The sequence below is a fragment of the Anoplopoma fimbria genome, chromosome 9 (assembly GCF_027596085.1).
Source record: "Anoplopoma fimbria isolate UVic2021 breed Golden Eagle Sablefish chromosome 9, Afim_UVic_2022, whole genome shotgun sequence".
NCBI lineage: Eukaryota > Metazoa > Chordata > Actinopteri > Perciformes > Anoplopomatidae > Anoplopoma > Anoplopoma fimbria.
In genome coordinates this window covers 28,124,349-28,152,260 of record NC_072457.1, presented here as the reverse complement: position 1 = coordinate 28,152,260, position 27,912 = coordinate 28,124,349, and the positions used below count along the sequence as shown (strand labels likewise).

The 27,912-nt window shown below is 42.2% G+C and overlaps 1 protein-coding gene across 1 annotated transcript in view; it reads right to left on the bottom strand.

Moving 5' to 3' along the window:
* LOC129096249 (xylosyltransferase 1-like) overlaps positions 1-24,932 on the bottom strand; it is a 72,909-nt gene extending 47,977 nt beyond the window's left edge. Inside the window, exon 1 of the mRNA XM_054604979.1 lies at positions 24,654-24,932. Coding sequence (XP_054460954.1) covers positions 24,654-24,932 — 279 coding nt within the window. The remainder of the gene's footprint in view (positions 1-24,653) is intronic.
* Between the last annotated feature and the right edge of the window lie 2,980 nt (positions 24,933-27,912).

The window sequence follows — 27,912 nt, the reverse complement described above, 5'->3', positions numbered from 1 at the left end:
GGTGTTCAAATACATTTGAATCTAATTTAATTGAATTAACATTTGGTAGACACGTTGTATAAGTACAACAAGAGCTGATGATGCTAGTGAGGGAAAAAAGCCAAGGGATTCCCAAAGTTAACCAAAGCCAATTCCATGGCAATATCCTTTCAAAAGCTGTTGAAACATTTCACCCAGTAACAGGAGACTGGAGAAGCCACTTAACTACACCAGACCAGATTAGTCCATTTCCTTAAAAACTATTTGCTACAGTGTCCCCACTGGAGTACAATAAGATGTAAAGGGGGTGAGTGTAGAGCTAGAATGCCAAATTCAACTAGGGGCCTAAAGTTGGGGGCCAGAGACCCCTATCTCCTACTGACTGGCCAGGTGAGGACAATTCTTGCTGCCTACACCCTGCTGTAATCTAACTATTCAGAAACAAAGTGACATCAGAGCGGTCTCCTCTTTCACTCTATTATGACTTTTAATCTCTTGGCAGCCGACAAGTGGACCTTTTACAAAAGCCCAACCCTAAAGGGACAAAGTGGATTGTCATCGTTTACCAGTGGGTCACATTGTTAACTTCTTCTTAACCAGGACTACTAGCCCAACTTTTTCTGTATCTACAGTACATCTTTTGGGAGCATTTCAAGGAGCAGATCTCATGAAAGATGGGGATATCGCCAAATAAAGAGTGCTGTTGTATAAGATAAAGATGATGGGAATATAACACATTAATATGGCCTCAATCATTTACAAACATTGCATCTTCTCGTGCAATCACAGCTAATCAGCCAAACTGCTGGTGTGCTTGTGTGAAAAACAAGCACAATGCGTTTCTGTCCTCATTGTTGACGTTCCGACACTAATCCCACCTCAGAGCAGCGTGAAGTCTCCCTAAAATCCCACCAAACCTTTCAACTCTGACATCAAAAGCCATTTGTTGCCAGCGGGGCTGGCGGACCAGGCCACACCTAAAAACAAGTCACAACACAATGTGGTCAAATTACAATGTTCACCTCCCCCCCTTTTTTTCTACCCTTAAAGGGCACCTTAATACCCCACCCCCACCGCCCTCAACCACCTGGCTGGCATCAAAGCCCAGAAAAACCCAGCGCTAAGCAGGGAGACACATCAGCAACATTTTTGGCTTTCATTTCCCCCTCTGCAGCAGGTCCCGTCTCAGAGTCAAAGAGAAAAAAGACGGAGATAGACAGAGAGTCTCTTTTGCAGTTAATAATGTCATAAGGCCCACAGTCACCACTCATTCAGCACATTTAAGCGCCTGTGTGTGTGACTTTGTTTGTAATTAGCAGCACTGCGTTATAGCTGCCTTGCTTGGCTGCAAGGTTAGTGGACACCAGGACTCCTCCTCCTCCTCCTCCTCCTTCATCACTCCCCAATATCCATCCCTCAGCTGCAGATGTTGGATTTGGCAGAACAATGGACCGACACAGAAGTGGACAGATGTTAACACGCAGATGGATATGTGATGTAAAACCGCACTGAATGTGATACCCCGCTCACTAAATCACAAATGGAAGAGACACACATGCAATCTCTTTTATGTCTCTCCTCCAGTCTCGCCTGCTGGCCTTGTGTGGCCTCTACACACCCACCATATGCTAACTGCTGGAAGAGAGCTGTAATTTGTAAATGATTTAACCTTTTAATAGAGAAAAGATGAGGTTGGCTACAGTTGAGTCCCTCTGGATGTGAAGCCGGAGAAGAAAAATAAGGATTGGAACTGTGATTTAGACATCATTTAGGCCCTGTTTTTGAAAATTGTGCTTAAGTGAAAAACTGTAATATGAGGTTGGCGGAGAAGAAAATAAGGATTGGAACTGTGATTTAGACATCATTTAATGTACTGTCCAATTATCTATGCAGTTCATGTATTGAAGAGATTTGTCTTTTGTTTGTGTGTGTGCACTTGTTGGTGGATTCTTACTTGAGGATAGATGTGTATGCATGTGTGTGTGTGTGTGTGTGTGTGTGTGTGTGTGTGTGTGTGTGTGTGTGTGTGTGTGTGTGTGTGTGTGTGTGTGTGTGTGTGTGTGTGTGTGTGTGTGTGTGTGTGTGGTTTTCAAAACAAGCTGGTGCCAAGGCTTAGCTGATAGGCTAATTAAGCTCACCACAGGGAATAAATGTTTCCTCTCTGCCTGCCATTTGTCACACCTGGCACGGAAATGTCACTAAGAAAAGGAACACACATACACGCACACACCTACACACACAAACACACACAAACACTGAGCGGACACACACAGCGGGAGAAGTGCTGAGACGACAGAGCTGCTGCATGAAAGTCAGTGGAAGCAAAAAGAAAGAAAAGGGAAACAGAAAGAGGAAAAAGAGACAAATGACACACAGACGTAGAGCAAAAGATAAAAAAGATGCAGGGTGTGTTGAACAAACGATGAAAAAATGATTAAAAAAAATACTAGTGAGAAAGGACAGGAAAACTGGAGGGAGAAACAAAAAGGCTTTCTGAGCTTTGCCAGACGACAGCATTCTGTTGAGCCTCACTAGCTTCATTACAATGAAATACTGCTGAATAAAATGTATGAGAGTATGTTTCCTTCGACTCCTGTTGAATTGAATATATTCAGGAGGACATCACAAGATTACATAATTAATTGAGCACCACTTACTCTGATAAATAATTCCATCTCCGTTTAACATCCAAGAGGGCATTTGTGTTTTTGTTTTTTTTAATGAATGTGATGTTTTTGTCAGCTGCAGTGGTGTTAAGGGAGTGGATTTGACCCTTATCCATACTTCTTATTCAGGTAAATGCAACGTCAATGTCAAAAACCATCAGCAGGCGTAATAATCTTTTATTTTATTAAGAGGTCCAGATTTATCTTAATACAATTTCCACTTTCCTAATGTACGTAACAAGAGTTAATTGTTTGTTCTGTAATGACTGAATCAATCTCATGTTGCTCAAAAATTCTACAAAATCCAAAGTCCTAGTATAAACCGCTTCAGCAATCCCACTTAGCCGAATCAAGTGGTTATCATCCAAAATTACATCAGTGTTAGTAAGAACTTTTCTCGTTGCTTTTCCTTGCTCAGCAGGGGTTGGAGGGATATTTCTGTATGTAGGTTTGTTGCCTGGATACAACACAGGTCATTAACCTAAACCCAACTGCCAGGACAAAGAAACCCATTCCATTTGCAAAACCTCATTTTTAGCTTTGCCTCAACTTTGGAATGTGTATTTGTGGACTTCACAGCCTGAATGGACAGGAAGAAAGATTACAGACGCCAGTAAAACTCTCTGGCGTGTAAGAATAACTCTTTAAGTTTAAGTTATTTAGTTTTTTTTGTTTATCATATTAACATTTGCAAAATAGCACTAAACACAACAATACAGCCACGCCGCTATCGTGGCTAAAACATAGAGATGCGCAGTTTTCGGACTGAAAAAATCATATTGGTGCGTCCCTACCAAAAAAATCAGCGCCTTTGTTCAAATGTACAAAGCTCATATCAACAGGCAGATGTTAAAAGACGACGTTAAGCCATCATTCAAACCTCCACCCGTAAGCTACAATGTCTGCCGCGTTACGCTTCAGATTGCCCTCTCGTTTTCTCTCTTTCAGACACACACACACACACACACACACACACACACACACACCAATAGATGAGCTGCTTCACACTAAAATCTGCTGTTCATTACAGGCATGACAGCTTAAGTGGAGTGTAGCCCCACAGCCATTGTTACACTATCACCAATAACCACCAACACAGACAGGCACCGCACAGAGAGCAGAGCATCACACACCTACACTGAGAGTCCACAGGAGATTTGAGGTTGGGATAAGGAGCGATGACACAAATTATGTAAAGCCTCCACCGGCTGACGCGACGCTTTGGGAAGAATTGAGAGAAGAAAAGTAAATTCCTCTATCTTTGTTGCAACTATTGTTAGATTGAAACAAACGACCTGCTGTTGTTGTTGTTGTGGAGTGCAGCGCTGAAATGGAAGACTTCTGCACAAATACTACACGCCTGGATAGCACAGTGTGGGTCGAGTGGGGACACGCAAGCGTTGGGGGGGGGGGATTCATTTTCATTTCAGCCTGCTTGAAAATATAAACTGAAACCGCTGTTCATTTGCAAGAGATTATTGTCCAATAGATTAGATATAACATCCTTTTTCAGTGCGGAAGTTTTTCATTGTTAAAACTTTGATGAAACTTTTCTGAATTGATTGCATTTGAAAGTAAAGTGGATGCTAATTGCACAAACAGTGCAGCGGGAAAACGCTGTGGCTGTGCAAGTCAATGTAGACTGTGAAGGCTCAGCATTAGGGAGGCTGCACCCGACTGGATCTTCACCTTTTTTTTTCTCATCCAATGCTGAAGTTCATGCATGCCACATGGTGTTATTTCCATGGATCACTTCAAAGGGAAGTGGAATCAAAGATCTTGTACTATATTGAAGCACACTGGCATCAGAGGCTCGCTGATACTTTTTCATCTTTGTTCCATGGAGTCCTCTTATCTGTCTCTTGTCAACATGTCACTTAGTCATCCTTAACTAACACCAGTCTTTGTACCAGCTGTCCTCCCTCCCTTCTTTCTTCTCCCTCCCTCCCTCCCTCCCTCCCTCTCATTGTTCATCCTATCCCTTCCCCTCCTCTGTGTTGACGATCGACACATTGCCGTTGCTTGTCATCTGCTCTAATAAACGCTACATGCAGCCTGACAGCGTCCGTATGGTTCCGTCCTGCCCAGCGCAGCAGTAACATGTTGGCCCCATATGGAGCTTCCCCACGGGGTGAATGTATCTGTGGCGGCTGGTGGAAGTCAGCGACGACGATAGCTACATGGTGCTAATAGACCCGTAGCTTTCATACTGCTACCGTACAGAAAAGATGTAGAAACCTTAAGCTGCTTAAATTGCAAGGTGGGACTATTTTTTGTTGAAGTTCTGAAGCTTCATGTCTCTCTCTTTCTTTTTCATGTTCTCAGATTTCCATTTTAATTTCAAAGTTTCCCCTGGAAGTCTGAAGAATAGAACATCAGCCGTGTCAGACTAGTTACAGCCCGCCCAACTTTCTCTTTTTTACAAGACACCTAAAGCTCAAAACTTTCTCAACTTGAAACGCCATTCCCTTTTCTGTTACACGTTAGTCTTTGCAAATTCTCTACATGAACTCCAGTGGTTAATATCTGGGCAACACCAACTCACTCTGTTGTTGTTAAAGACCAATGTTCCACGCCGCAGCGATAAAAGAGAGCAGAAATAAGACAGTATTTGAGCTTGCGCCTCTTAATCTCCCCTCCTCCGGCTCAGCCTAACTGACATTTTCTTAATTTATTCCTCTCAGGATTCCAACATTTTAATTAGGTCACTCTAAATCTCCTCCCACGCCGCGTTATTCCGAAAAACTTTTATTTCATCATGTTTGTCATTTGCCTCTTTCGTCTCTCATTCTCTCATTCCTTTCTTTTTTTTTGGGGCAATCATCAGTTTTGCTCAGCGGGTTATCTTACTAATGATGCACAGTGTTTTTTCAACCAAATCCTTCTGCTGCCACATGTAAATATTGAGGTTGTAAATACATTATTGAGTCGTGGAATTAAATAAATGGGCACTTTAAAAAAAGAACTAACTGTTTTCAGTGTCTCTGTGGTGGAGGGGAAATTACAAGATTTGTAACTGTGAAGCATCCTGTCAACTTCTAGATGTTCTGCCTGATGCCAGCTGACTAAGTGTCTGTACACATGTATGTTTATGTAGGTCAGTGTGTACAGTATGTAGGTGTAAGTTCAGATTCTTTCTTGATCATGAGACTTAATAAAAGGTTCTTACGGCGTATAACATTCCCACCTATGTGTGTGTTGTCTGTTTGTCCTCTACTCTAACAGAAAGTGTGTATAATCTGTAAATTGTTTCTCGGTGTGCCAGGCGTCCTGGCTTATCTCCAGCCTCAATAGAAACAAGAGGAAATTACTTTTCTACAAAGCGTCTGACAAAGCAAAAATCTTTTACAGGTTTTCCATTGGCACAGCAGGACATTTACTATGACTTAAGTGCTTTGCTTAGGGGGGTCTAACTCAGAACTGAGGTAGTACCTTTATGGTTTTAATTCTCTTTTATGATCAGTCAGTAGGTATAAGCGCCCCAACACATCAAGCTGACTGATGGCGGTCTTTAAATGTGTTTTGGACTGACTGTAGTTTTGGTGGTGTGGACAGCACCACTGGCTCTAGTTTGACTCTATTATTCATGTTGTTGATGTTAGTCTGCATTAAGAACACAGTCTAATGTTACTTATGCTACTTATGCGCCTGTGTGGTGTGTTTAAGTGTGACTTAAAGCAAGATATTCAAACCATAACACTTTGTGTGTTCTTTCTAAGGTCAGCTTGTTCGACATGCATAGCATGGATTTCAGTAATAACCTACCAACCAAGGTGAAGCGTGTAATCGTCACAGCAACACACTGTTTTTGAAGACATTTCTCAGAAACTGAGTAATTGTTTCTTTTAAGCAAAAATATGCTGCTTCTAGCTTCTCAAATGTGAATATTTGCCTGCATGTAGACATGTTGAAGATCTAAAGGTCCCTGGTTCTGTCCCTGGTTTTGGCATCAAATTTTGACCCTTTTCTTAGGCATCAGTAGCTCGGGCTATGGAGACTTGGCATGGGAAGTGGAGGGTGAAGTCCAACACGGACGAGTCGGTACGGACTGTCAACTGGAGACTGGAGAGTTGCCAAATTGAATTTCCCCAAAGGGATTAATAATGTAGTTCTTCTTCTTCTTACTCTCTTATGGGTTATGAACTGCTGTCCTGATGGACATAACAGGCAGTGCTCAACTCTTGCTCTGGAAAACTGTGATGGACATTTTATACACCAGACAATCAATTAATGAATCAATAGATTGCTGGTTTAACCTTTCAGGATGTATATCCTGATTTTGGTCTACCTTTGAAAAGTTAATGAAACATCTGAAAAATATCTGAAAAAAATTGTATTTCTGAAATTGACTCCTATAACAATTATATAACCTTGTAGTAAGTTATTGTTACTATAGGAACTATAGCACTATCAGGTAAGAAAAAAAAGGTTATCTTTCTGAGGTAAACTGATGGTGAGACAAAAAAGGGCGATTGAAATTAGAGGAAAATAACAGATTAATTATTTAGTTGACACACTAATCCAGTTCTTTTAGATCTCAGATTCTTTACAGTTCTTCTGTTACTCTGATGTACAGTGCATGAAAAAAACATGAGGCTTCCTATGTTTCATGAAAGACTGCACAGAGAGAAGTTCAATTTCATTATTTCCTGGTTGGATTATGTCGACTTCTTTTCCTGTTCAGGGGACAGAATGCAGACGGAAAATTCATGTACACTCATAGACATATACTGTATCAACAAATAAGGTATGAAAAGGCTGCACAGGCACTCAGGAACGCAGACAAACTCATATATACCTGCTAGTCCCATGCACCCCAAAAACTCATTCATTCACTTCCTCACTCGGTCTGGCTAACTTTCCTATGTTGGTCTAGCAGAGTGACTCCCCAGTCCTCCAGAAGAATGCCAGTAAGATCCAGTCCCACCACAGTCCGACCAACACTTTCCTCAATTTTCCTGCCACAACTCCGAGGAGTTCATACTGCGATACCGGTTTGTTGACTGCGTTCGATGCTTGAGAATGAGTCAGAACTACATGGCCCAAGGATTGCTAATCCATGACCTCCTGAGAAACGATAAGCTGAGAAAGTCGGCTCTATCTTCACCAAACTGCAGAGAGGGTTACGAGGGTTGAGCTCTAGCCTTGTAGTTCTGCGTGCTCGAGGGTTGGGCCAAAGCGGCTCTCTGCAACTGCGGGATCATGCTTCTGTGCTGCACTGAGAAGAGATTCGGCCAGATGAGTGCAGTAATTATGTGGTTAACCTTGGCACAAGTGGTGGAGGCTAGCTGATTATGGGTGCAGCTAAAAGCCCCGGAAGCTGAAGGCACGGCTAGCCGGCTACAGTGGTGCACTGTGTGGCAAACCGAAACCAGGCTGGAGCTGAATTCCCTCTGTCCGAGAGGAAAAGAGCCATACAGAGCACCCTCTGTGTGTGTGTGTGTGTGTGTGTGTGTGTGTGTGTGTGTGTGTGTGTGTGTGTGTGTGTGTGTGTGTGTGTGTGTGTGTGTGTGTGTGTGTGTGTGAGATGTAGGAGTAACTTTGCTGAGGAGTGTGAGGATAGCTGAGGTTCACTGGGTTCACTGTGAATATAAAGACGGCTTCATGTGTATACATGTGCGTACATGTACGGGAAGTGTGGCTGAAAGTGCCACACTGTAACATCTAATCCATCAAACATTTACCAAATCACAAGCCAATGTCCCCCCCAAACACACACACACATTAACTCCATTTGGATTAACTCAGAACTCTCTACATTGATGTCTGACTTCTTCTTCTTCTAAACCATTTTGACCTCCAAAACATCACAGACTCTTGGGTTAGGAGTCAACCGATCCTCTGAACAATCATTTACAAGCGAATAATCAAACAACACAAACTCTTCCTGTTCCCGCTGTATCGTGGGAAAGATTTAACGATTATTTTATCAAGTAAAACAAATTCTAATACAAAGTGACGGATCAAGCCCACTGCTTACTTGTACATACGGAAACCATATGGGCTTGTCACCATAGTAAAGACGGCTTCTGCTGTGCTAATCACTCCGACAGAGCAGATGCACAGACTGAGGCATTATTGGCAAAATTAAAGCTACTCTCCTCTCTTTTCACAGTGTGAAACAGCTGTCCAAAAATTGAGAGAGCTGGCTAGAGAGAGGGAGTGAAAAGGGTAAAAAGGGAGAGGAAGAGAGGGGGGCAATGAGCACTGGCCAATAGCCAGACCCAGCAGCGACTCAGATCGGATCCCCTAGAGTTGAGGATTTGGTTTTCGATCCAGATTTTAGCCTGGATTTGGCGCTTTTTTGCCCAAGCTGGGTCCATCTGAAATCCAGGGTTTGCTGATGATGTCATATTGTTTATATGTGGTTGTGGGTAACAAAGAGACAGAAAAGTGCCAAAGGCCATCGCTTGGTATTCAGACTACGTTTGCGGGCCGGTGCCAGCCACAGAAGGAGCAGTTAGCCAGTCCAGCAGCGTCACTCTGTCAGCATATCCCAACAAAAAATCCTCTGGGGCCCCTGGGAGCCAAAGGAGAGCACTGGCTGGAGTGCAGAGGGCTCGCCGTGACCCAGCAGGAGATAAACACACACAGCTGTACACTGATATGAAAGGCACACAAAGATGTACATATCAATCACGAGTGCATACAAATGTATGACAAGTGTATGACAAACGTACATATTTAGTCCCACTTAGGCAGCCCTCGCCCCTCATGGCATAAACAAACACACAGCTGCAGCGTTACATTAACAGCTGCTGTAGAGAAGGGTCAAAGACAGTGCACGTCATGCTGCCTGTGTCCTCTGAATCATCGGGCCTGCTGCAGGCTGGGACACCATGTAGAGCACAACACACACACACACACACACACACACACACACACACACACACACACAAACACACACACAACACACACACACACACTCACACACAGAACGAGGGAGAACTATCACCTTCCCTGACCTTTGATGTGCAATGCAGCGTGCACATTTCTCCTCACCCGCATACTTCTTCTATATACACACACACACACACACACACACACACACACACACACACACACACACACACACACACACACACACACACACACACACACACACACACTGATAAAGAGAGTGTAGAGCCACCAGCTATCATGAAATCATAACCTTGCATTAATTCAACATGAGTAACATAGCTCTGCTCTGAAATTTCTGTCCATGAATCTACATATATATCAATATATCTATCAATATATATAGATATATTGATATATATAATCATCTCTGACACTCAACACACATTTATAAATCAGTATATAGAGTAGTGCCGCTTCTCACAGGGATGATGTTCCTGCTCGATTTTATTAATTTAAATAAATGTAAAATTATTTGCCTTGGTTTAAGTGGTGTGTGTTACTAACACACATTGTAAACAACAAATCTGTGTTGAAATTGTCAGGAGAAAAATCTCTCTCCCAGCACCTCTAAGACTCACTAATGAACTAATGTTGAACTGTTCCTTTAATGAGAACTCTCTGTGAATGTAACAATGTAAGAGTGCTTCAATGTACGTTTACTTCTTACTGTTGCCTGGCACCATTTATAACTACAAACCTTCTCATCAGATGTCAAATGGAATCATTTAATCAGAAATCATATATAAGCTATATTCCAAGAATAAAGAGAAAGAAAAAAAAAGGTAGTACAATAGTTTTGAGAAGCTAATAAACCTCACGCTCATTAATCTCCATTGCTGCCACTGGACATAATGGCAGTGAAAATATAGTCCTATTCCTTTGAGTGTTCTTCCCACCTTAGAGCAACACGCTCACATCAGGCAAACAGTTAGCAACTCATTACAGTGCTCCTCTATTGCTGTTAAATTGCAGTCATTTGTGTCTTTTAGGCAAATAGACCGAGTGCCAAGCAAGCAGATGTGCCCTGGCTGAATTATAATTGCCTTGACCAAATCTTTCTCAGCGGTTAAGACAATTATGTGTGTATATTCTTTATACCTCTGGAACATGTGCATTTATGCAGGATGCTATTATTATTAAAACACTAACTCAGTCACACATCAGCACACCAGCTTGCTATCATTTTTGCATGTTCTTGTTTGGTATGTGGTAGGTGTACTCACATTTCAGCCCAACAGAAGCAGCCACGCCTTGTGCAGAGTTTACCTCACAAGACCATTAATGAAATGTTACTGCAGTGAGAACTACTTGGCCCACCATGAAAAAAAGCAAAAGGCGTAATCATTTTATCCTGTGGATAAACCGAGAGTTACATAAAAAGATTGTTGTAGGCCTATTTGCCAGAGTAAAACGGATTTCACTCACAGCGGTGAAGAAACTTGAGGACAAAGAGAGACGTCAAAAAAAAGGGCCTTACCCCCTCCTGAAAGCTAGACTGGCCATTTCGAAAGGGGAGAGAGAGTGGAAAAAAAGAGCAGTATTGTTCTTTGTTTGAGCTCTCACACACACACACACACACACACAAACAGAAATAGAGTGCTGACACCAATAAGCAGTCAATGATTTTCCTAATGGTTCTCTTCTATGGAACGGCAATTCTCATGAGGATGTTTAAAGCACTGAAAGCCATGTGTAAACTCCCCTCCTAGTAGCTCTCAAACACACACACACACACACACACACACACACACACACACACACACACACACACACACACACACACACACACACACACACACACACACACACACACACACACACACACACACACACACACAGGCATATACACAAGTCTATAACCCGTCTTGGCAAACACACCTCTTTTCTCTTTACATCTGTCTCTGTGTGTCAATTAACCCTCTGTCTCAGTTTTTTCCCCTTTAAACCTCAAAGCCTTTTTTTTTTTTACTTTCCCCATAATTTAACCAACTTTCCAAAATTACTCAGCTACAATTTCACTTTCTCATCCTTTCTCACATTTACATGAACAATCACACACACATTCCTTCACTTTTAACAAGCTGGCTGCATTAAGGGAAATACAGAGGCTTTCATGCCCTATGGAAGTTTAATGTGTATGTGGGAATGCACGAACAAGAGAATCTGTTGCAAAAGAATCGAGACGCTGAGAAAAAGAAAACGCTCATGGGTTCAACGTTCAAAGTGTTTAGATCGCTTTCCAAAAAAAAGTACATAAATGTAGCACAAAAATGAACAAGCTTTCCCCGTTTCCTGCCATAGAAGCATGAACGTCTTAAGTACGTAGCAAAAAGCCATTTGACATTGTGATCACATAATCACCCATCCTAATTATCTTCCCCCCCCACCCCTCCACTCCATCTACGCACTCACACACACGCTTTTTCTTCGTACATTGTAATTTCTGTATACCTCCGAGGCACGCCATCCAATCAAATGGAACAGAAACGGGAAGGATGGTTGGCGACGGATGAGAGGAGCGAGTAGTGGGGAGGACGGAGCAAGAGGAGAGTGAAAGAGGGAGGAAATGGGAATAAAATAAGTGGAACGAGTGCAATTGACGAGGACGAGAGAGGGAGAGAGAGAGAGAAAGAGAGAGAACCGAGTGAAAGAGCGGGTCAACTCCGGTGGCGGCGGCGTGGAAGCGTCTGCCGAGCGTTGCTGATGTGATGGCGCGATGATGATGGTGTTGATGATTCACCACTGGTATGAAATCAGAGAGAGGAACGTATTATTATCACGCAGCTCAATTACAGCGCAATTTCTCCCCGGCAGCAACAGCCTCTGCAGGGCTCCTCGTTGAAGCTGATTTGGGAGGCCTGCGGCGTCTGGAGGACCAGCAAGCGACTCAGCGGTGCGGTGAGACATCCCCACTCGAGATGGGAGAAGAAGAGGGGAAACGAGAGGACGACCGGGGGAGATGAGGAGCGGGAGCACGCAGGGATATGAAGAGGGTGAGGAAGTAGTCGACGAGAAGGATGCGAGTGTGTCGGCGGCGACGCGTGAGTCTGAGTTAAGGCCTCGCAAAGCTCAGCCCTCGAGGCGTTCAGTAGAGTGGAGACCAGCAGGAAGGACAGACAGGATGTAAATGTACTGCTGGTGGAGAAAACACCTGTTCAGTAATGAGCACGAGCTCCATTGGCTGCTCCTGGTGCTTCAACATGAATACAGAAGAGCAGCTATTCATGTGGCTCAGTGTTTTAGTGTTTTATTTAGTCTCAAAGTGTGTGTGTGTGTGTGTGTGTGTTGTGCATGAACCGTGGGGGGCAAAGGTGTGTGTTGTGTGTGTGTGTGTGTGTGTGTGTGTGTGTGTGTGTGTGTGTGTGTGTGTGTGTGTGTGTGTGTGTGTGTGTGTGGGAGGGAGATTGTGTGGGTGAGTATTTTTTTCGTGGTGCAGGAAGGAAGAGTATTTTCAGATTTTCTGCATTCTGTAGGTGTGCGCCTTTAGCGCCGAGTGGACGCTGATGAGTGCGTGGGTGTGTGTGTATCCACTTGTATGCATTTGTGTGGATGTTTGCAGGTGCGTAGAACTAACTAGTGCGTCCCGGCTGTCTGCAGCGTACCTCCCGACACACACACACCTCCCAACAGTGGCTGCCCTGAGGCGAAGGCAACCGCTCCACTGACCTCTCAACGGCTGGGGATTATTCAACAGGACCTTGACCATAAACCCCAAAACCTCGGTTCTCTCACACACAATGTACCACTAACTGAGTCATGAGTATGTAATGAGGGAAATATGAGGTAAATCTGGAGCTGTGACCTTTTAGGTCAATCACCATCTGACTACGACAACGATTAAGGTATTCTTAAGGGAGGCCAACTTCTAACGTTCCCTACGTTTCCTTTTACTATCATTTTAGGTTTAAAGGCGCACAAGTCAGCATTTTTACACAAACAATGGATCAAATGACTGCGAGTCAACTCTGCAGTTCCTCGTAGCTCTACTGATTGTTATTTGTTTGGTTTTACGTCCTGCACTTTTACTATTTTGGTTCAGTCCCTCACAGAGGAGAGTGAGTTTGATTCATTATGAGAGTGAATTATAATGTTGCTCCATAACTGATGTATGTGTGAATTAGCTTCTGTTTGGTGACAACTTGTTCACAATATCTTATAATGATGTCAGTTTTGCTGCTCAAAGGGTACAAATAAGACAATAACTGCAGGTTTAATGTTGTATTGAAACGTCTTACTTGTTTCTTTGAGACATTTTATATATTTCTAATCTACTTACTCCACATTGTGAGTGAAATATTTCAATCCAACAAGTATTTTTTTACAGCTTTCATTTCAAATTTCGGTTCCAGGGTTGGTATCAATACAAAATTGTACCTTTCTTATATTTTACTTGCATTTAACAATATGCTTTACTACAAAATGTTGTCCAAACACAGAAACATACAGAAACATGAACTGTAATAAATCAATAATAAAAAAAACAGACATTTGATGTCCAGCTACAGTTCTTGGCAGTTCGATACTTCGTGCTACTGGCAAGTATCAGTAGCTCCTAAAAAAGCATTGAGGTTCAATAACCTACCATTATATAAAATGGAAAACTGTAAAAGCCTCTTTCATCCTTTTGTCCACATTTTTATGCATTTATAATGATGATTATATATTTGGCCTGTTTTGCCCAAGTTCCCCTCATTTTAAAACATCAGCCCCTCTGAAATGTGATCCAGATGTGGACAATACAAAGACGTGTCTAGCAGAAGCAAGTGTCTATGAGTGCGTACAATTAAACCAGTGGAAACACAACCTGTTTCACGGTAAGCAGCAGCAGAGAAATGGGATTACTGAGCTGCTGTTTAGAGATGCTTGATAAAAAACCAGCTTGATCAGGGTCTTGGCATTAGCTTTCCTCTAAATCCTAAACTTCACCAACCGAGGGGAAAATTACAGACCTGATCCCTGCATGCTTGGAGACCATTTGGACTCAGGTTAGTTTCCAAAAAATGGTCTCCAACCACATACTCTTTGCCAGTCGTTGCTACACTAACAAGCCTTCAAACCAAACTGGGTTCCCCCCGAGGATTACGCTGGGATTTGAGTCAACGTCGGATTTGTCGAAGGGATGAGACGTTTATCTTTTTTTTTTTTCTTTTTTAAACATTTCTTCCTCTGGCTTTCTTCTGTGTCTTTCTCTGCCTGTCTCCGTCTCCCTTTCTTTATTTCTCCTCTCACTTTCTCTCTTAATCACAGATAGAGACAAGTCTTCTGGGCTGTTGGCATTCAGCTTCAGTGGTGAGAATAAGGAAAAAAAAAAAGGGAGAAGGAGGAAGAAGAAAAGCGCCGCTTGTCAGTTCCTCTCCTCTTGCTCCACGGGACTGGAAGGACAAAAGCTTTCCCTGACAGCCCGGATCGCCCCTATCTCTGCCCAGCCGACGTGTCACCGCCCCGCGTCCTCGCCATCCTACCACGTACTCTTTTTTTTCTGTTTCTGTCACAAACTCCCCTGTCTTATTAGAATAACACAATACATGGGGCTTAGCGTATGGTGTGTTGTGGAGGAGATAGCAAGGCAGTGGCTCATGCTCAGTGTCATTAGTCTGTGTGGGTGTGATTACATGTCCATGTGCATTTGGGTGTTACATGTGGATCAGCGTGTTGCATGTCAATGTTGCGGCACAGCAGCGACTTCAGAGGAGCGGACAATCTGGAGTATGCTTCCCCAGAGAGGAGGCTGTCAAGTGTTCTTCACTGTGATGTGACCATTATGGTTGAGAGACAAACACAGTCCCCACTGTCTAATGATCCCCTAAAGAAGTCTATTCGCGTTGAATGCTGCAGGGCTACAATAGAGACGCTATAGCTACAGTACACACTGTGATGGAGGCGGAAACATCAGCAACACAGAGGATATGTTTCTGCCACTCCAGGCAATGCAACCTAAGTACAAGTCTCAACATAATTTGTGTAGCAACACAATCAATAAAACGCTACATTTTAAACAACTGCTTGTTATAAATAAAGATTAGTGTAAGGTGAGGTTGTTTTTTAGTTTTTAGTAATTTTCATGTTTCGTGCTCAAGAGGAATCAGTAAAACTAACACTAACTGTCATTTTACTTTGATTTAAAAAATATATCACCACCTTTTTCCAACTAAGCCCCGCCCACCTAAAACCTGTGAAAATAGCACAGACAAAAACACAGACACGTAAATGGTTCTAACTTTGTCAGATTACTTTGTGTTCATGTGGGAAACTGTTGCTCATAATGAGAAGCTGATGGAGATTTAAGTTTCCAGGGGCTTTAAATTCTTCCTTTTTTAATTCAGGTTAAGCTCCAAGACACATGCTGGGTGCCTGGGTTTAAAATAAAAAGCCGATCATACTGGGTCTTACATATCACAAGATATTTCTTTTTTGTAATAGAAATTGTAGCTAAGGACCCACAATGACATCCCATCTGAAACCCAGTGGACTGAAAACTAAAACAGGTGTGTTCTTCCACATTCAGACACTGACTATTTAAATCTGTACTAAGAAAGAACCAGAGATAGATAAAAGTTTAGGACTACAATGAAACACAATAATCCGATTAACATTGAAACCACTGCGAATGAATTTGAAAGTGTCTTTTGAGTAAACGTTTCCCCCAAAAAATATTTTAATATGCAGTCCAATGTGATAATGATATAATCAAAGTTATGTAATTCAAGTAAAGTGTGTTAAAGCAATATGGACTGATCTCGAATTATAAAACACGGTAGATCTATTTAAAGGGATAAACCTGCAACTACTAAACACCAAGGGAGTTCGGCCATTGGCCTAATAACCCTTCCAGATGGTGATGGTCTAGTCTATGTGTGTGTGTGTGTGTGTGTGTGTGTGTGTGTGTGTGTGTGTGTGTGTGCGTGTGTGTGTGTGTGTGCAAGCTTTTAGCTCAGACTTAATATCAACATGGATCCCCGACTTCAGATAAAACTAATTCAGCTCCCCCACCAGCATCGTCTCCTATCTGTCTCTCTCTCTCTCTCTCTCTCTCTCTCTCTCTCTCTCTCGCTGTCTGCTAAGCCTCTTACCTATGGGATTATTGGCAACGCTAGGTATTATATGGCTTCATTCATCTGGATGATGCGTTATTAATGTGTTGGGGAATGAAACCATCTGTAACGGCGGGATGATGGGAGGATGAGGGGAATATTGGGTGGGGGGGGGGGAGACAGCTGGGCTGGAGTTGTGGTGATGATGATGTGTGTGTGTGTGTGTGTGTGTGTGTGTGGGGGGGGTGTTGACACGGAGCAATGCAACTCTAATTGGTGGTAATGGTGAGGTTTGTTTGAATGGACTTGACATGAACGGTACTTATGATCTTTGATTTTGCAGTGTTACAGACAAGGCACACAAAGGCATCAAGCTGAGCACAAAGCACACACACACACACACACACACACACACACACACACACACACACACACACACACACACACACACACACACACACACACGCAGTCTAACTGAGGAGAGAGGATAGTAAACTGTGTGTCTGTTAAGCCCCTCTCAGACATGCATATTACTCTGTGCTTTCAAGAAAGACCCTGAGTTGATTGTCTCTGTTCGTTGCCCCTTTCAGACATGGAGTCTGTTGTAACATGTATGGTCATGTATCTGTCAAAGTAATGGGATTTGGGCTTTCAAACAGGCAGACAAATGAACCTACATGAGAGATTTCGGTAGAACATGTGAGATGATGCTCTCCATGACTATCATTAAAAAAACCACAAATGAGGGGATGGCTTTAGGTTGATTAAGTCATTAGTGTTTTATGCTCATTTGTATCTCATCTGTAGGTTTCTGTTACAGAACAGCTCCATGTTGAGGCTGTTCAAACATGGCATGGCCATTGTGAATGGAGTTTGAGTGATTATTAATTAATCTTCAAGTCAATAAGATGTCAGAAAATAGTGAAAAGTCCTTGTCAGAATTTCCAAAAAGGGATATTTTCAAAATGCTTACGTCTGACCAACAGCGTAAAAGCCCAATATATTTTACAATACAATTATACAAAGCAGAGAAAAGTCCTCAGATTTGAGAAGCTGGAACCAATTGTTACTGATTAATTTTCTGTTGATTAAATATAGTGGCAACCCACTGGATGATGAGTCGGCTAAGAGTGACATTAAGAGAGAGAAGCGTTCACACAATCTAATTTCATGATATAATATAAACGTTTTGTTTTAGAATGTCTCACACATCACAATTCAGTCCTGTGTATTGGAACTCAAAATCATATCAGTAAATTACATAATTTGACAAAAAATCCCTATCCTCTGTAACGACGAGTATGAAAAAGAAGTGAAAGCTGAAACTTGGTCTGTCAGCTCTTGTGCTGACATTTTGAACAACACCGCCCCATTCCTCATGGCTGAATGACTTTACGAGCTATTTTTACATAGAATACTGTACATACTGTGCTGATGTGAAACCCTCAACACATTATGTCCTATTAACTTGATGATGCAGTTATCCATTTGCCCTATTAAACATAATGCGATAATGGAACTTGCTCTACTCTCATCTCATGAGCGAGAGTCAACATACGGTGCAGGACTGTGTGAGTCACGCAAAGGTTGTTTTTTTTCTGCTCCCGAGAGTATTTGTAGTATTTCCTAACATCCTGACACTTGTTGAATAGTTAAATGGCTATTCCCCCTTTACACACAGTCAGCAGCAGAGAGACAGAGGGGGACAGTGAGAGAGAAAGAGAGAGAAAGAGAGAGAGAGAGAGGCCGCTTCCCGTAAATGGATTACATGGATACCACACTGAAGAGGCCTGCAGTACTTTCAGCACCTGTGCTGGAAGGACTGCTTCACAGGTAAGTGTCTGTGCTGTGCTGTTTGAGCTGCCATGGATACCAAAAACTTTCAGTCCACAAACTATACATAGTCTGAAGTTTTAGGATTCCATACTGACATTTTTGTATATGAGTAGGATCAGCTCAGTGAAATGACATGAGGGCATACTGCATTATGATGATGATAAAACAGTTTTCTGTTGCAGGTTTTTTTTGAAGAAGGATGGTGTCATGTATACAAATTACACTTCATCATCAAAGAGTCTCGGGGTTCTCGATGCGTCTCTTTCAAGTCTGAGGGGAAATACTTCCTCCCTCAGATCTGAATATTTTCCCACCTCTCTCCGGGACTAACGGCACTTGAAAAAGAAGCTCCCTGTTTGCAAAATCACAACGACAGATGGACGGACTGATGGGCAGGCTTTACTTTACCTTTTCCCTCAATACAGGTTTTACAGAGTAACACTGTATTGATGTAATGATTGGGACATTTGAAATTTGAAATCACACAGTGCATCACCCTGGTGTCTCTGGACTGTAATTATGTATTTTCAAAGGTCTGTTTAAAGCAGGATGGCTCACAGTCCAAGATGATTTACTTTCGAGGAGTGACAATTTAACTGTCAATTACCAATTCTAAAGTGGCTTTGCGATGATACATAAACCAACAAAGACAGTGACTGGCACACGAAATAGCACTGGTTTTGTTGGAACGAACTTCACTGCCAAAAAACGCAATCTGACACATGTGGTGAGAAAGGTGGATATGTGACACAGACTTTGAGGGAATGAAAAATGAGAAGGCTGGCACTTAACATAATGTTACACCGCTCAATAGAGTACCTTTGAATTCCACCTCTATAACCTACTGTAGATATAAGGGCTGTCGTTAGCCCAATGGTTACAGCATATGACATGTAACCGCAATGCCGTGGGTTTGATTCCGCCTTTCAGACCTTTGTTATAACCCGTTCTCTCCCACCCTTTTCCAGTCTGCCTCTATGCTGTCATCTGTCGAATAAAACCAAAATAATGCCAAAGTTTAAATTAATATGAACCAACACATAAAAAAGTTCAAATGAATTTGAACACAACACACATGTACAACCATGTAACTTTACACTAATGTAGAATTGATGCTGTTAATGTAACTGTCAAGTTATCTATTGTGTTGGGCGGCTGTGGCGTAGTGGGTAGTTCTCCAATCAGAGGGTCGGTGGTTCGATACCCGGCTTCGGCAGTCGATGTGTCCTTGGGCAAGATACTTAACCCCAAGTTGCTCCTGAAGGCTTGCCATCGGTGTGGACTGGATGTTGCATGAATGTTAGTTAGAGTCTGATGGTGGCACCTTGATGGTAGCCTGTCATCAGTGTGTGAATGGGTGAATGATATGTAATATACTACTGACTGTAAGTCGCTTTGGATAAAAGCGTCTGCTAAATGACTGTAATGTAATGTAATGTGTTGAATCCAAGATACTTCCTCACATTACTTATCAAAAAAAGTTTGTTGTCACTATAGTTCAGCACGACGCATTGCAACAATTGCCACATACTTCTGCAGGCAGCAGGATGCATAATACAATAGATAACAGTGACAGTGCACTTTATGAAAGCCCCTCGCGAGTACAAGACAGGCCTGTTGTGCTTACATGTATATATATATATATATATATATATATATATATATATATATATACAGTACCAGTCAAAAGTTTGGACACACCTTCTCATTCAATGGTTTTTATTTATTTTTATTTTTATTTTTTTCTACATTGTAGATTAATATTGAAGACATCCAAACTATGAAGGAACACATATAGTCTTATTATATGAATGATTTATGTCATATACATTGAATGTGTTGTATCTCTGTTATGCTGTTCATTCTGTACACATGACATCTATTGCATTCTGTCCATCCTGGGAGAAGGATCCCTCCTCTGTCGTTCTCCCAGAGGTTTCTTCCTTTTTTCTCCCTGTTAAAGGGGTTTTTTAGGGGAGTTTTTCCTGTGCCGATGTGAGGGAAGGACAGAGGATGTAACGTGTACAGATAGTAAAGCCCTCTGAGGCAAATTTGTAATTTGTGATTCTGGGCTATACAAAATAAACTGAATTGAATTGAATTGAATATGGAATTATGTGGTAAACAAACAAATGCTCAACAAACCAGAATATGTTTTATATTTTAGATTCTTCAAAGTAGTTGAATGAGAAGGTGTGTCCAAACTTTTGACTGGTACTGTATATATATATATGTACATACTGCACATCATGAGTATGGAAGTTCATGTGGACACATTTTCGATAAACTAGAAATTGGAATTCGAACGGATCATGACAAACCAAAGCAAGATTTATGCCCAGGTTCAAACTGGGGAAAAGGAAATTGGAGCATGTGTCATGTGTGTAACTATAAATGTGTACGTGGGTGTGTTTGTGTGGAGCCGCTTCCCTGCATCTACAGTACGTAAGCAACAATACAGTACAAGACTTTGGGTGTTTGTGTGAGTCAGCACTGTGAGCATGGACGCTGTGGGATGAATCACATTGTGGTTGTGGTGGTTGGAGAAACAAAACTGGTAGCAACAAAGGATTTCAGAAAAAGCTCACAAATGAAAAACATATGTACAGTGCATTGTTACTTGTACTGTAGATGATTGAAAACAGAAAACAGAAAGAATCCCAGCATGACCGAAGCATTTTTGCAAAGTTTCATTTTCAATCCTATTAATGGTAATTCTTCGTCTAAGAGCTCATATATTCTAATTCAATCCAGATAACAGTTTCAAAGACTTTGATTGCGGTTAGAATAAGTTGCCAGCACCATATAAGAATAAATGCTTTCTAAAGTTATATAGGAACATTATTATCAGGCTATTCACGGTCACATTTAGCAACCCCAAAAAGAGGATTTCCTCCACTTTTAGCTTCTCTTAATTCAGTGTTTAACTGTGTCAGTGTCAAACTGTTCGAGTCAAATATCTGCTGGCACCATTTCTTTGCATCTGAAGCGCGACAAAATCAAGTGAGCCACTGTGTGAAAATAATTGAGGTGAACATCTGTATAATACAATATCATGTATGATATTTTGTGGTTCAGTATGTCATGCATGTATCACTAAACTGTGGAAATGTGTAGAAAAACCTGTGGTAAATGTGCGTTCTCAGATGGATTGTAATCTTTGCCATAGGAAACCATTAGGAGCACCCAGTGCAATGGAAAAAGTGTATTTCAGAGGTAAAGTTACATTACCATGACTAACAGGAAAACTCTTTACAACATGTGGGAGCTGGACACCCGCGGAGCACACGGGGATCATGACAGTATATGACTACCAGCGGCAGATGGAAAGAAACCACTGATGACCAGATGTGAAGCTTGGAGCCAGACATTTTTCAAAAAAGTCTGACTCAGCCTTCTGCTGGAAGAAGGTTGCTGTAATTCTGGCATGTTAACCGTTTTTCACCCTCGTAACCAGGACCGCCTTAATAAGCACCTATTAGTAATAATTGTGATGCTATATCTGCTGTAATAAACCGATGTCAGGCAAAAACAAGACAGACTAATTAAGAAGTGTAGACATTTGTGATGGGGAATCTGCGACAGGTACAGCCCAGACTTAAAGGGACAGTTCACTCCAAAATCATAGATACATATTTTTCCTATTACCTGTAGATTAAAAAATCCAAAACCTTCATTCACAAGAAACTGCTGCCGACAAGGCCTGTGGATAATCTTGAGTAAAGGGAGTTTAATTTCTGAAAAGAGTTATCACTGTTTAGTTTTTTTTTGGCGTTTTAAGCACCAGAATCAGAGTGCCATATAGTCCATATTTATATTTGCAGAGAAGGCACATATCTCCAAAACTAAAGCCAACTCGCACCAAAACAATCAAGATTGATGGATATCACTACAGGTAAGAGGAAAATATGTATTCAGGTTTTCGGGATGAACTGTCCCTTCATCAATCACAGCTAACATAATGTCATTCATGCACTTATATCCAGATACACAAGGCATGTGGAAATGTGAACAACAAGCTGTGGTGTCTGTTGAACATCTTCGCTCTCTGACAGCGTTTCCCTCAAGAGACACAACAGGAGACCACTAATGACAACTGTAGCCCCTGTCTGCCGGGATGACACATCCGAAGCTATGCATAATGATTCCATCCAAAAACAAGTCATTACATAGAAATTCTGCCATTGTCATAGTGTAGCTTCTGGCTCCTTCTATTCTAGATCAAAGTGCTGCTCTCCCCTCTCTCAGGCGTGGTGCCTCATATAGGATCAGTTGGCGCTTATTCGTCACCCTAAGGCTGGACAACTCTGCCTTGCCAAGCCACACACACAAACACAGAAATGCACAAACACACACACACACCACCCGAAATGGGGTAGAAAGAATGCAAATACAGTGATTAACCATTTGAGGGGAATGCACGTTGCCCAGGGCGATCCGTTGGATGTGACGAGTCCGGAGGGCCACAGAGCTGCATGGAGCTGGTTGACAGTCTGACAGGCAGCCGGCGAGCTGACTGACTGGTGGGACTGACTGGCATACAGGACTGTGTGAAGTGCCTCTAGGCGACGAGGGGGGAGATGAAAGCCCTTCTTTAAAAGGTCACGAGTGCAGATCCACTGTGTGTTTTTAACAGTGAAACACATTTAGACAAACCGGTGTTGACGCAGCGTGAATAGGTTCTGACACAACTGATCCCCGGCTCCAGTTATGTCACTGCATTACTAATTTATTTTATGTACAATCCTTATAGGAATATTGCAGCGATCACATACAGCAAATGAAAACGATACCCCAAAGTGTTCTAATGTAAACTCACTAATGAGTCCCTGCAGGACTATTACAGGGATATTACGGTGATATTTCTTTAGAGGATTCTCCGACTGTCGAGGAATAGAAACGTTACCCGCACTAAGCACGACTTTGCGCTGTGGAGATGCCGGCAGGTGGGACAAACAGGCCTACCAGATGAAGCAAGTGAGTCACTGTAAAATGTGCGGAGGAGACAGATGATACAGTGCACGGCTCCGAGTGACTGACAGAGCGCGGAGGCCACAGTGTATCATGCTACATCAAAGCCGGTTATCTACTGGTTGCACGGTGGCTGAGGAGTCGGCTCTACTTGAATGGCTGGCAGCTTTGTGAGGGGGAAAGCGCTGCACGCTTGCCAGGAACAACTGCGTCCAATTTCTTTAGGGCAGCATAAGTGCTTGAGCAACCACGCGAGCAAGAAGCTACATTTTGAGAGAATTTTAATTGCATGGATCAGATTTGTAAAATGAATCACGTGCTGCACAGAAGCCCCCCCCGTACAAATACAGAGCCGCTTGGTGTGCATCCTCCAGGGCACGGAGACCAGTCGTGGAGTCTACAAATACACGTTTTGGGAGCTTTTGGGAGCCGATTCCTAAATGTCCAACGTTAAAACATGCCATTAGCTCCTCTGCTTCTGAACGGACACAGTTCCACAGGCTATCTTTAACTCAGCGTATTCATTATGCCGGTCTGTATGTTTGGCTCTGGCTCCACGATCACTATCTGTCTTGACCTGTGTGTCTCATGCTGCCACTAGCAATAAAGCCCTTTGTGCTTTCACAAACAACAAGATGACTCTGATCTTTGTACACTCATCAAAAAACAACTCTGCTAAATTAGGTTATGTTCCAATTTGGCCTCTCTCAGTCAGTGCTGCTGAGCCATGCAGCTACTGTATTTGACTTTAAATACCAAATAGACCGTGACAGGCAATGGGCTTCAACCCCAGTCAGTGACTCTGCTCTTCATGCACCCCCCCACCCCCTTCAGCTACTATCTCTTGGAAGGATTTGCCCTGTTGTGCTATCATTTTTGCCCCAGGAGTGAACTACACACTGAGTTCAGATTTCATACTCTAGCTTTTGGCATTCAAACGGTGCAATGTGGCTCCTGTCCTCTCCGAGCATCCAGCTGAGGATGCTCGGAGTACAACCAGGGGCTCTCTTGCATCTCTCTTGCTTTAGACATCCTATCGTTTCCTGACACACAGTCAAAAACATTCATTCATTCAGAGGCCCTGAGATGTGCTTTTTTTTTTTTTTTTTTTTTTTTTTCCCAAAAAAAATGCGCAATCTGGAGATGTTCTGACCTGTCTGCCAACCTCTTTGGGGTTTCATCCCCTGGCGAGACAGTTTTTGGGTTTTTTTCTTTTTTTTTTTTTTTTTTTTTTTGCATGGATATATGAATACATCATCTGTCTTACCGGCTGCTGTATGTGTCGAGACGTCCCCTTCCCCGGCGGAGGAGGAGGGAGATGCCTCTGGACCCCGTGCTGGAAATAGTCGCTGCCAGCTGCTTTGTTGCCCGCGACCCGGTCCCTCTTCTCCCGCACGCTGGAGCCTCCGTTCTCCCTGTCTTCTCCGGAGTCCAGGCTGCTGAAGTTCCACACGATCAGCGTCTGGACCAGCAGAACCGTGAGGGCGACGATCAGGGCGGACCGAGACCGACGGGCCAACCTGCGAGCACACAAACCGACAACCATCTTCACAGAGAGCCGCACGGAGCTGGAGGAGCGTCTGTGGAGCTGCGCAGCGAGACGGGAGGAGAGGAGGAGGAGGAGGAGGAGGAGGAGGAGAGGAGGAGCATCGGGGAGGAGAGAGAGGCACAGGGCCACCGTGTGGTAGGAAATGTCTTGTGATGCACCAGGCTGCTGTCTCTCTCTCTCTCTCTCTCTCGACAGTACATCTCCATCCTTCCAAGAGGTGGAGTCTGATGATGACAATATACTTGCAGATGTCGTACTTGCCATGCTTGATATGCACAACCAGCTCTGCTCCCAGCAGACCACATGACCACATGACAATAATAACCTGTGCAATACACTACACTGTGCAATAATAGTTAAGAAAGTTAAAAATAGTTAAAATAGTTGTTGTTGTTTTTTTTCTCTGTCTGTAAATATAATATTTCAGTTATTGTTGTTTTTTTGTTTTTTTCTACTGTTTTTCTACTGTTTTTTATTGCTTATTTATAAATACTTGTTTTATTTTACTTTTATTTTTTATTTCTTTATTTTTTATTTTTAGCTTGTCTTCTTCTACTATGTCTCTTGTGTGCACTTTACTCTACGCTGTTGTAAGTCTGCAAATTTCCCCGCTGCGGGACTAATAAAAGGATTATCTTACAAGGCAGAGACCAGCAGTAGTATTTGGCCTCCAAGGTATGAGAGGCCGTCTAGGCCATAATTCATACGTGGTTTTACATACAATGACATAATCTCACACAAACACTATACTCTTTCACACACATTACCATACCTTCTTAAATGTACTGTCATACTCTCCTTCATTTACTGTCATACTCTCATACATAAATGACTATTCTCTCTAACACACACAAAAACACTCTCTTAAATGCACCATCATACTCTAATACACACACTACTATTCTCTTTTACAGTTGTGTGTGAGAGAGTATAGTAGTGTGTGTGAGAGAGTATGATTGTGCATGTAAAAGTGCATAGTAATATGTGTGAAAGAGTTTGGTGGTGTGCATGTGAGATTTTGGCATTGTATGTAAGACCAAGTATGAATTATGGCCTAGACGGCCTCTCATACCAAGGCTCACACACACACACACACACACACACACACACACACACACACACACACACACACACACACACACACACACACACACACACACACATAGACTAGACCATCACCATCTGGAAGGGTTATTAGGCCAATGGCCGAACTCCCTTGGTGTTTAGTAGTTGCAGGTTTATCCCTTTAAATAGATCAGTCCATATTGCTTTAACACACTTTACTTGAATTACATAACTTTGATTATATCATTATCACATTGGACTGCATATTAAAATATTTTTTGGGGGAAACGTTCAAATTCATTCGCAGTGGTTTCAATGTTAATCGGATTATTGTGTTTCATTGTAGTCCTAAACTTTTATCTAAGGGGAGTAGCCAAGAATCCTGGGTCCCATGATGTAATATGGCCTCAAGCACCTTTTAACTAATTCAAACATCACCATAGAATTATTTTTAACTTAGGAAAGATTATTTCCATTTTACGCCCCACTAGTTGCATCCCAACTGAAATCTAATAGAAACATTAACCTCTCCTTCTCTGCCTCCCAGCTGTAAGTGACAGCTGGGTGGTGGAGCTGGTGTGATTTCAGAGGCCTGCCTCCTGCTTGGTTGGTGCCTGCATTTGTTCTCGCTACTTTGCAGCTAACTGTGGAGCTGTTCACTCCCAATGCTCAGAGCTACTATAAAGATGCCACTACAGTCCCCAAAGAACAACTCTCTGTTGGGTTTGGTTTCCATATTGTTCTTTTCCTAAAAATAATCTTAAACTCATGAGTCAAGAAATTCTTTGTAGAAATATGACCGAGGCTTTTGCTCGGAAGAGCTAAAATAAACTTACAGCTAAATCTAAACCTGTGACTCAGGTACTGAGTCACAGGTTTTAAAGTGTGTTTTAAAATAAGGACTAAAGTGATGTCTACCAAGAATGCTCTCCCTCAAGCACTGAATCAGCCAATCACAGGCCTCCAAAGGTTATGTGTCAGGGCTGCATCACCCCATTCATCCTTGTTTAGTGCAAGCCCACTCACCCCCCATTATATCCAGTGTTACATGTCCTTCAGTATATTGAAGGATTTAAACTGTATGATGGGACATTTGCCCACGATAATGATAATATTAGACTTGCTATTTGAAATACAATTTATAAAAATAAAATGTAAATAAAAGTGCTATATGTCTGTAGAGGTTGTGCCCGAAACTTGCATGAATAAAATATTTTTCTACATGGTTGCTTTTTTCATTTAAGTAACACATTTATGAAAAACACATTAACATACAACAAGCTCTGGTGGTGAGACTCAGAATACAAGGAGCTTTCTAGAATAAGCTACTGTTGCTGCACTTCAGGACAGTGGGACCTAATTCTGTACTATTGCTCCAATTTTCATCCAAGTCCACTTTTTATTTTGTCTTGAATTATCCTCTGACTGTCACACACACAAAGCAGACGGGTGTCTTGCCACCATTGCCCATTGAGATATTCCATAATTATCTCTTAAAAAAACCTGAAAATTAATTTTCTTAACCAGCTTTTTATAATGAGTGATGGTTCTCCACATTAACACAAAATAATCTGATCGTGTTCGGTTTGAAGTTGGAGAGGCTCTGTTGGAAAAAAGTGATGTAACATACCGTGCACCAATCGAATTTAAGAAATATATGCAATTTAAAATGGGGCCGACACTTGCAGGATTGTTCATTTTTTGCAAGGCCACTGTCAATCAAGTTTCATCTCACCACACCCACAGGGTCCTGAAGAAGCAGATCAGTTTGGGTTTTAATAAATAAAATATTAATAAAGATGTGTTTTAAATCGTTGCTTACTTAGTCACTAATTAGTTGGAACAGGATGTATTTTCCAGCACCTGCAGTATGTTAATACCTGTTGTACATGTCCAAAGGAGTTGCTCTGTC